The sequence below is a fragment of the Miscanthus floridulus genome, chromosome 18 (assembly GCF_019320115.1).
Source record: "Miscanthus floridulus cultivar M001 chromosome 18, ASM1932011v1, whole genome shotgun sequence".
Taxonomy (NCBI): domain Eukaryota; kingdom Viridiplantae; phylum Streptophyta; class Magnoliopsida; order Poales; family Poaceae; genus Miscanthus; species Miscanthus floridulus.
Window position 1 is genome coordinate 109052638 of NC_089597.1, and position 9810 is coordinate 109062447.

The following is a 9810-nucleotide window of genomic DNA, read 5'->3' on the forward strand; positions in this document are numbered from 1 at the left end:
CGGCGATGCTGACAGCCCTGCTCAGATTCCATGCAGTAATTTAATAATTTTTAGCTGATGATAAAATTGAAACTCACAGTTTTATTCGTAATGAGCATATATATACAGCTGTAAAATTCATAATTGCTGTATTCCATGTTCAAGCTACTCGCATCTCATAAAAAATGAAGAAGTGCATATGGCTTACGCTAGAGTGTTATCAGATATTCTAGATTCCATTATCGCTTGGCCAAGATATACAAATAAAAAAAGATGCAAATGTGAGGTTGCAAATTTTAAAAGTGCAAAAAGATGGCCGGCCGTCCTCCGAGGCCTGAGCCGCACGTTTCCCACCAACAACAGGGCCAACAGCACCAGACTCCCCTCTCCCCTCGACTACGACTCTACGCGACACGCGAGCGGCAGGGGCCCATCCGCGAAAAGACCCCACCGCCCACTCCGCCGGCCAATAATCACCCGCCGGCGCGCCATGGCCGCCGCCGGGGACTCCGTCAAGCAGCCGCTCCTCCACCGCGCGTACCCGTCGCACGTCGCGTCGGCCTCGTCGCCCGCGCTCCCGTCCGCGGCCCCGGGGTCCGCGGGCCGCCGCTTCCCGGGTGGGCTCGACGTCCCCAACCTGAAGAAGCGCGGCGGCGGCACGCGCAGCTGGATCCGCGTCGAGGCCGCCACGGCCTCCGTGCAGACGCTGGAGATCGACAAGGCCACCATGATGCGGCGCTGCGAGCTCCCGGCGCGGGACCTCCGCCTGCTCGACCCGCTGTTCGTGTACCCGTCCACGGTCCTGGGCCGCGAGCGCGCCATCGTCGTCAACCTCGAGCAGATCCGCTGCGTCATCACCGCGGACGAGGTGCTCCTGCTCAACTCCCTCGACAGCTACGTCCTCCAGTACGCCGCCGAGCTCCAGCGCCGCCTCCTCCAGCGCGCTGAGGGCGACGAGCTGCCCTTCGAATTCCGAGCGCTCGAGCTCGCCCTCGAGGCCGCATGCTCCTTCCTCGATGCACAGGTGATCATCAAAACTCCTCAATTCCATGTCTGCGTCTGAACTGTATTTGATATTGTGCTTTAGTTTGGTTATTATTCCAATCAGAGTGGGTTCAGTTCCCACGATTGGGCTATGGCGTGACAATGATGATATTCTAACATGGTTTGCAACTGTGCAATTGGCTGGCTTAATGGTCCAGTATTTGTGTTTTGGCTTCCCAGTTTTTTTACAAGAGTCATAATGAGGTTGAGGTTATTCTGTGACTGAGTATCATGTTGCGCGTGATAGAATCAAAATTTGTGAAACCACTGCTGGTTCTAGTTCTTGCTGGATGAATGGGATACCACAACTTCCCAATTGTTGCTCTGAGCATCAATCAAGTAAAAATGTTGCAGCTGACTTTCTGATGGCAATTTGAACACATGTTGTCAGTGGGAGAATTTGTTTTGCATCAGTTATTTCTTCCAACTGTACAAAGATTAGCAGCTCCGCCTCCTTTTCCCTTTAGGTGTCTACTTAGATTATGGCATACACTTGCATCATTCTCCTGCTTTTGCAATTTCAGGTAGTAGTATAGTTAGAATGAGCCCATCAAAGTTTAAAAGTTGGATGTTTGCTGCTTAAGAGAATCTTTCAAATTTGGTGCATGTTAAGTAACATATTAGCATATATAATATAAACAAGAAATACAAATCGTTTCTTCCTTTCACTGTAACAGCCTTTTCATGTGCAGACTCTTTCCTTCCTCGGGCAGTTTCTTTAATGCCTTCTTCCCTTGGTACCCAAGAAATCGATGCTTTCTCCAACAAACCTTGATGGCTTTATCAATACTCATCTGTTTAATGATCCTAAGCACAATAAATGGACAAATTCCTGTTCAGAACATGAAGTAATCTGGGACAAATTCCTGTTCAGAACATGAAGTAATCTGAGATTCTTTTTTCAAACGATTGAAAACAAGTAGTTTTCTTATACTTATTTTCCTTCAGTTACTAATAATTTAGGAATTGTTTTGAGTTTACCAATTGAGGTTGAAGAGGCTTTCAAAAGTGACCAAAAAGGATGGCAAATTGAATTGTTCGACACAGGAATATGTAGCTCCTTGAACATATGATTTTTAGTGTATTAATTAATGCATCGGTAGCATATCATTTGGTATTATAACTGGGAAATTCTATAAGTGGCGATTTTTCAAAATGACCTGATTCTACCAGCCCAACTTATCAATGGGACAGTAACTGTCTGTGTTTAGCTGTTACCAGGATGAGTTATGTGTGGTTTAGTGTTTTCCATATTTAGTAACTGTCCTTCTGATTTGATAAAAAAGGTTAATACTGAGTGATTGCATCCATGGATGCTAAAATTCTGAAAGTTAGCATAGAGGCGACAAGAGCTTTGTTTGGTTTTACTATTGGCAACATTGTGTTTGTAAAAGCTGGATAAAAATACAAGAAATGTGCCTAGAGATAACTCTGCCAACACCCAACAGTAACTTCTAAAACACAAAGCAACACTGACCACAAGTTTTCTAGTGCATGCTGTCCGAGAACTCATGGCTTTTTGGCTAGAGTTTTAGCTACAAAAATTCTCTGTTGAGTGTTGACTGTTGATATGGTCTTATGCATATTATGTCTCACTGATTGAAGCACCCCTCTTGCATGATCAAATCAACAACAGAACCTTCTAGGTTTCTCGTCCCAAGCAAGTTAGGTGTAGGCATGCCTTGTGTAGAATGATGCTGATTGCCTTTTGACATTAATAAAATCAGTGCATATGTAATAATGTGTGTGTTTTTTTCTGTTTCTCTTCAGGCAGCGGAATTGGAAATTGAAGCATATCCATTATTGGATGAGCTGACATCCAAAATCAGTACTCTCAATTTGGAACGTGTCCGGCGATTAAAAAGTAGACTAGTTGCATTGACCAGAAGAGTTCAAAAAGTAAACTATAGCCTAATCTCGATTTCCCTTGTTGCAGACCATTTGTGTAGACCGGTTTTCTAATTGTTATTTTGTCTTCCAATAGGTCAGAGATGAAATAGAACAACTAATGGATGACGATGGTGATATGGCCGAGATGTATCTCACCGAAAAAAAGATGAGGATGGAATCATCAGTCTTTGGTGACCAGTCTTTGTTGGGCTACAATTCAGCAGGCGCTGCTGGGACTTCAGTTTCAGCTCCTGTATCTCCAGTCTCATCACCCACAGAATCACGAAAGCTGGAGAAAACTTTCAGTTTGTGTAGAAGTAGGCATGACAGTACAAAGGGCTCAGATAACACTACGACAGAGCATATCCAGGAGCTGGAGATGTTACTGGAAGCTTATTTCGTTGTTATAGACAGCACTCTGAACAAGCTGACATCGGTACCGAGCCATATCCCCAGCATATCTTAAATCTGGTTATGTGGAGTCAAGGGATCTGATCTGTTTTTCCTTCTTTCAGCTTAAAGAGTATATTGATGACACCGAAGACTTCATCAACATTCAGCTGGTACGTCAACATATTTTATTCTCTCCTTATTGGGGATATGCATATCAGATTTATGCATTTCTCACACTGCTGGTCTGTGTAACTTATTTGACTGAGTGTCATATGTTACTAGGACAATGTGCGGAACCAGCTGATCCAGTTTGAGTTGCTGCTAACGACTGCAACATTTGTTGTGGCCATTTTCGGAGTGGTAGCTGGGATATTTGGGATGAACTTTGAGACATCAGTTTTCAAAATAGAGAATGCATTCCAGTGGGTCCTTGTAATTACTTCAGTGGTTGGCGTTTTCATCTTCTGCTCCTTCCTTTGGTTCTTCAAGTACAAGAGACTGATGCCTTTGTAGAGTGTATATGCCCTCCTGCCATAGGACCGATGAATCAGTTCACCATGTAAGGTACTTGATCAGAACCCTGAATTTCTGCCGATGTAAATTACCATTCTTTTAGAGGTTTAGGGCATGCCTACCGAGAATTCAGGTGAAATTGTAACTTTCTTGACATGATCCCTGTCCTGTATAAGGGAAAATAATACCGTATAGAAATAATACTTCCCAATTCCACATCCAAGTGGCTGTACTGTTGTGCCTTTGCCATCATCAGTTAGGATAAGATGGTTTCACCAAAACGATGTTCCTGATCCTTCTCGCTCTAAACAAGAAAAGGGTTTCTCTTCCATCTGGCATTTTACTCATGATGCACTACATATATTCTAGTAGGCTGCTACTAGTTCATTGCTGAGGCAGACCAGACCAGTGACTTGATGTTGCATGGGCTACGTGGCAGTGCTACGATGTCACGCTTGCACGTGTTACTCCCTGCGTGTCCTCTTGCCGCTTAACCTGCTACCACCATAAAGCTGCTTCTAGCACCCCATAACACGTTTCAGCACGGAGCAGGAAACAGAGAGCTTCCTAGCCAGTCCGTGTAGTGGAGGTAGCCATAATCATCAGAATTCAGAAAGGAGCATCGTCTGTGCGTCATGTGGCCGGAGAAGATGAACGCGTGGGCAGAAGACCCGCTCAAGCGCGCGGGGTCGGCATCGGCGCATCCGTCGAGCCCTCTACGGCGCTACAGCCCAACGACGCTGGCGGTCGGCGGCCTCATCGTGGTTGGTGGCCTCGGCTACCTCATGTTCGGGGCCGGGCGCAAGAAGAACGGGCGCGACCATCAGGAGCCTAGCCGCCGGGCTTAGAGATGGCAGTGGAGATCGTCCATTAGCTAGCTTACCGAGATGTTCCAGTAATAAGCTATTAGGCTCTTTGGCGGGTGATGTGTACGTGTCCCATATGTGCAAAATCTCAAGTGCTTTTTGCTCCTGTGCTACTATCTTACTATCCGTGTAGAACATGCCAATTTTATTACCGAATATAGAAGTCTCACTTGTGAATTATGATTTATCATTTATTGTTAGAACCAGACTTCGATCTCCATACGATTGCTGTTTCCAATTTAAAACCAACAGAAATCGAAGCTTGTCTGACGCTTTCAGCGTAACCAGTCGTCACACAACGGAAAAGAAGATGCAGGGATCCTTCAGAATGTCACCAACACAAGATATGTTTAAAAATGTTAAATTGTTGGATTGTAACATCACAAACCTGCTCTGTAAGGATACACACTGAATTACTGGCTTCGAAGTAAACTAATTTAGTGTTCCAGAATCAAACTGTAAATACCCTAAAACACCTGAATAAGCACCCTACGTTTAAAGTTTCACCTTGTATAATGCATGCTACATTCTCAACTTCTGATGTTCGTTACCTATTATTTCTCTTTTGCTCATTGCTTTCGCAAACCCACAACAGTGTATCAACCGTAGTCTAGATTTCTAGTCGATCTTGACTGAAGAGTAGATCAGCCTGGTGAACCAGAAGCAGGCATAGAAGCCGATGGTGCCGGTGAGCACAAAGAAGGCATAGGAGGCGATGAGCATGTAGCCAAAGTAGAGCACGCCGGAGACCGTCTTCGTTATCTCCAGTTTGGTGAAGAAGTAGAACGTGGCGTACAGGAAGAGGTACAGCGCTGACGAGCCAGACGTCAGGTAGGATCTCCACCACCACTGGTAGTCCTCACCGCAGAGCTGGAAGTAGCAAAGCACGATGGTGATCTCCGCACAGGTTAGGATCAGGATGACAAAGACCAGGAAGAGAAACCCAAAGATGTAGTAGAACTGGTGCAGCCAGATTGATGTCAGGATGAAGAAGAGCTCGATGAACACTGCGCCAAAGGGCAGGATGCCTCCGATCAGCACCGAGACGACCGGGTTCATGTACCATGGCTGCTCGGGTATTGACCGTGGTATCTTGTTTGTCCTCACTGGGTCCTCCATGGCAGGCTTCTTGAAGCCAAGGTAGCTGCCGACAAAGACCAATGGCATGGAGATGCCGAACCAGAGGAGCACCAGAGCAAACATGGTGGTGAATGGCACGGCACCTGAGGATTTTTCGCCCCAGATGAGTGCATTCAGGACGAAGAAAATTGCAAACACGATGCCAGGGAACATCAGTGCAGTCTTGATGGTGACATTCTTCCACTCTGAGCCCTTGAACATCCTGTAAAGGCGCGAGGAGGCGTACCCTGCAAACAGCCCCATGAAGACCCAGAGGAGGAGCATTGCTGTCATGAGCCCTCCACGGTTCGAAGGTGAAAGGAGCCCGAGGATGGCAAACAGCAAGGTGACAAGCAGCATTCCAAAGAACTGTACGCCTGTACCGACATATACGCACAGCAGGTCAGCATTGGCAGGAGGCCTGAACACATCTCCATGGACAAGCTTCCATCCTGTCTCCTCCTGGGCGTCCTCCTGGTCCTCTAACTGGTTGTACTTGTTGATGTCGCGGTAAAGAGTCCGGAGCATGATCATGGCAACCATCCCAGAGAGGAAGAGGACTATCATCAGTGAATTGACAATAGAAAACCAATGGATTTGGTCGTCTGCCATCAGAAGGTAGGTGTCCCAGCGTGATGCCCACTTGATAGGACTTTCCTGCATGACACACATATGAACAAAAAAGTGTCAGAAGATTTGAAAATCTCAAGGGGGAAAAAAACTATACCATCTATCTGAAGGTTTACAGTGGAGACTTCTGTCATGATGCATTAAGGCTGATCATAGACAAAAAGTTCAAGATTAAAAACAGTTGAAACTACCTCAAAGTTCACATCATAGGTGAAAATGATCTCTTTGTTGCCATCTACTTCTTGAGGTGAATCAGAGTCTACGACAAGGCGTCTTGAGTGTGGATCACAGGTTTTAAGGGGTGTAGCATTCCCCCTCCAGTCGCCATCAGGTTCATGCTTAATACTGCAGAAGGCAGCAGATACGATAACTTTTTGTTATAACAATCATATAAATGGAAAAGGATGGCAAGCACGGTGCTATAAGTTGAGAAACAAGGATAGAATATTACACCTGTATGGTTTAACCTCAAAGGCAACAATCCTGGCAAGATCAGTGTTCGCATCCTTGTGATACTTCACCAGAAATGTGAAGTGGTTGTGAATGAAATGCTTCTCCTCCTTGGTCTGCATCAATAACAGTCAAATCAGAACACACTTGACGTAAGCTGAACACATCAACATTCTAGCTAGCAGATTATCAACCCACCCCTGAGTACTGTCCCTTGATGCCGATATGCACACCTTGTTGGTATACAGTAGGTGCCTCTTGATCCAATCTCTTAATTGGGACCACCAAAGGAAGGTTGTCAAGGATCCTGCGAAGCCACAAAAACCAAGGTTCACTTCCTCGTTCTAGTCACCTGAAATAAATGGGCTATTGATCTAAATCTATGAAAAGCAGCATATGCCCTCTCACATGTTTATGCGGTACTCATCCTCAATTTTCTCCTTCAGATCCTTCGCTTCATCTTCGTTCGGAGCAATCTTGCACACGATCTGGCACAGCCTAGGCTCCATCATCTCGAACTGCATTTCAAGGACGATTGAAATTTCATAAGAGCACCGAGCTAATTATAGCAAAAATACACGAGCGACCTTTTGCTCAGACTCTCCCAGAACGGCCGCTAAGTACTGACAAACACAGGTGAACAGTGGATCACTAATACTAGTGCGGCACAGGCTTACCACGTAGAGTGAATTCTCGATGCGGTCGCCGCGGAGCACCTCGCCGAGATTCTCGGCGCTGTCGACGATGGTGCCCGGCTTGCAGAAGGGGAGGGAGTAGTAGGAGTACGGCAGCTGCGTCTTGATGGAGCTCAGCTGGTTCACCTTCACGGCGAGCGGGTCCTTCTGCAATCCACACAGGCTCAGAGCGTGAGGAGAGGACTCACCGAGATCAACAAACCAACCCAGCTAGCAAAAACACAAAATCGAAACACAGAGGAAGAAGAAGAACAAAGGAGGGAGAGACCTTTCGGAAATCGGCGGGGGCGACGCCGGGGAGGTAGAACCCGCGCGCGCCGCCCGCGCAGGCGAGTACGGCGGCAGCGAGGAGGAGGAGCACCATCACCGCGCTGTTCGTCGTCATGGATGAATGGCGGGGATCAGGGCGCGCGGGGAGGGAGAGAGGGAGGGACGCAGGAGGAGGAGGGTGTTGGAAGGGGGAAGTCGTCGCCGGCCGTCCTCGGGGTGGCCTTTGCTTGGATTTGACGGGTCTCCCCCCCAGCCTCCCGGCCCGGGGCGGCGCGGCGACGGGGTTTAGGCGGGAGGCTGTCAGGTGGGCCCGGAACCCCTCGCGGTACGCCGGGTGCGTGTTTCGCCTCGTGGCCCACCGAACCGAATCGCCGATTCCGGAGGGTCGGGTTGGGTCAGGATGTCAGGTGGGATGTGGGGCCCGCCGTGGTGCGCGAATCACGACGCCGGATGAGGCCCGTGTTAATTACGGTGGTTTAGGGTACAACGGTACACAGCCGTAACATTACACCGTGCAGCTTGCGTGTTAGTGAGAGTTTAGAGCGTCACATTTTAAAATGAAAACAATACAGGAAATCTAGAGTGATAATACCTATAAATAAGTGTACTACAAAACTATGTTGCGGGACGAATCTAATTATACTTATTTAATAATATTAATATTAATATTCTAATGTGTCATTTTGGTCAAACTTTAGATAGTTTGACTTAGACTAAAACTAAATTAATAAGCTTTTTAGACAGAGAAAGTAGTACTTAGGGCTGCTAACGAGCTGTCGAGCGATCTGGCACAAACTCAGGAGCTTGCTGGTACAGCTTTGCTTGAGAAGGTAAGCGTCATTTATTTCACAAGGTAATAAATAATAAAATAATGAAACAATCTTATAAATGAATTGATTATAAAACAAAGTATCTTTTACATGCATCAATTGTATTAATCAATTTATAACATACTAACAAAAATATTTATTACAGATTTTTTTAAAAAAATATATAAGCCCTGCTTAGCTGCACTTCTTTCTAGGCTGTTTGTACACTACTTTTTTCTACTTTGGTTTACCGTATTTTGCAGCAGCAGGCTGATAAGAGATACATAGAACTAAAATGAGCTTTAACGAGCGACTTTTGAGCTTGGATTGTCGGGGCTCGCGAGCCTAGGGTTCCGGCTCGAGCTCAGCTCCTACCGAGCTTGGGGCCTGTTAGGCAGGACTGAAAAACACTGTTCCGGCTGATTGTTGTGAGAGGGAAATACTGTTCTGGTAGGACATGAACAGTGATTCCGTGAGTTGGCTGGCCAGCCAGCTGAACACGCCCTTGAATTGCGATTTCCGTGATCTAAGCTCTAGTAGTTGTTGTTGTTGTTTTAACTGTGATCTAAGCTCAAGTTGTTTGTCGTTTGCTAAACAGAGGTCACATGCCCTTGAAATGACTAGATACAAAACACTTGTTAGTACTGAAATTTCTCATTGTATCCTATCTAGTAAGTTTCACGTATATCAAATCAACCGTGCATTTTTTTTCTATTTGTTCAATCCTTATGTCGACGGCATGGAAGCTATTTAATTATAATTGTATGCATAATTTACTCTTTTTTTTTTGCGAAATGCATGCATAATTTACTGATACACATGACTACTAATCTTTTCTATAGAAGATACATACTCAATAAATAGGAATGCAAAGGTCATTTGACTCTCATGCTAATCTGTCTGATAAATAAATTTTGTCGTTGCGTGTGTACCGGCCTGGCGGCCTCTGCCTGATTTTTGTTGACGATGTTTGTGGAGTGCGTGGACTGCATGCTCCGAAGTCCGAACAGACATGAATGCAGCATTTTTGGAGCCCGAGTGGCCTCAGTGGAGATGCGGGCGTGTCGCGGGTCCAGCGTCTGCCCAACCCCAAGAACAGGTGTGCACACACCACTACGGACGAGCGCAGCGGTCCATGGAGAGTTGGAGATG

The 9810-nt window shown here is 46.2% G+C and overlaps 2 protein-coding genes across 2 annotated transcripts; one reads left to right on the forward strand and one right to left on the reverse strand.

Moving 5' to 3' along the window:
* Positions 1–323: 323 nt before the first annotated feature.
* On the forward strand, positions 324–4406 carry LOC136520248 (magnesium transporter MRS2-B). Its single transcript, XM_066513706.1, has 5 exons — positions 324–1003; positions 2794–2922; positions 3008–3349; positions 3429–3476; positions 3589–4406. The coding sequence occupies exons 1-5, from the start codon at positions 470–472 to the stop codon at positions 3817–3819; spliced, it is 1284 nt and encodes a 427-aa protein (XP_066369803.1). The 5' UTR covers positions 324–469; the 3' UTR covers positions 3820–4406.
* A 604-nt stretch (positions 4407–5010) lies between these two features.
* Positions 5011–8115, reverse strand: LOC136520190 (transmembrane 9 superfamily member 8-like). The gene is made up of 7 exons (XM_066513635.1): positions 7848–8115; positions 7562–7726; positions 7293–7402; positions 7083–7191; positions 6888–7000; positions 6626–6779; positions 5011–6461 (listed from the first exon to the last, which is right to left on the reverse strand). Exons 1-7 carry the CDS (start codon positions 7962–7964, stop codon positions 5304–5306), a joined length of 1926 nt encoding a protein of 641 aa, XP_066369732.1. The 5' UTR covers positions 7965–8115; the 3' UTR covers positions 5011–5303.
* Positions 8116–9810: the final 1695 nt, after the last annotated feature.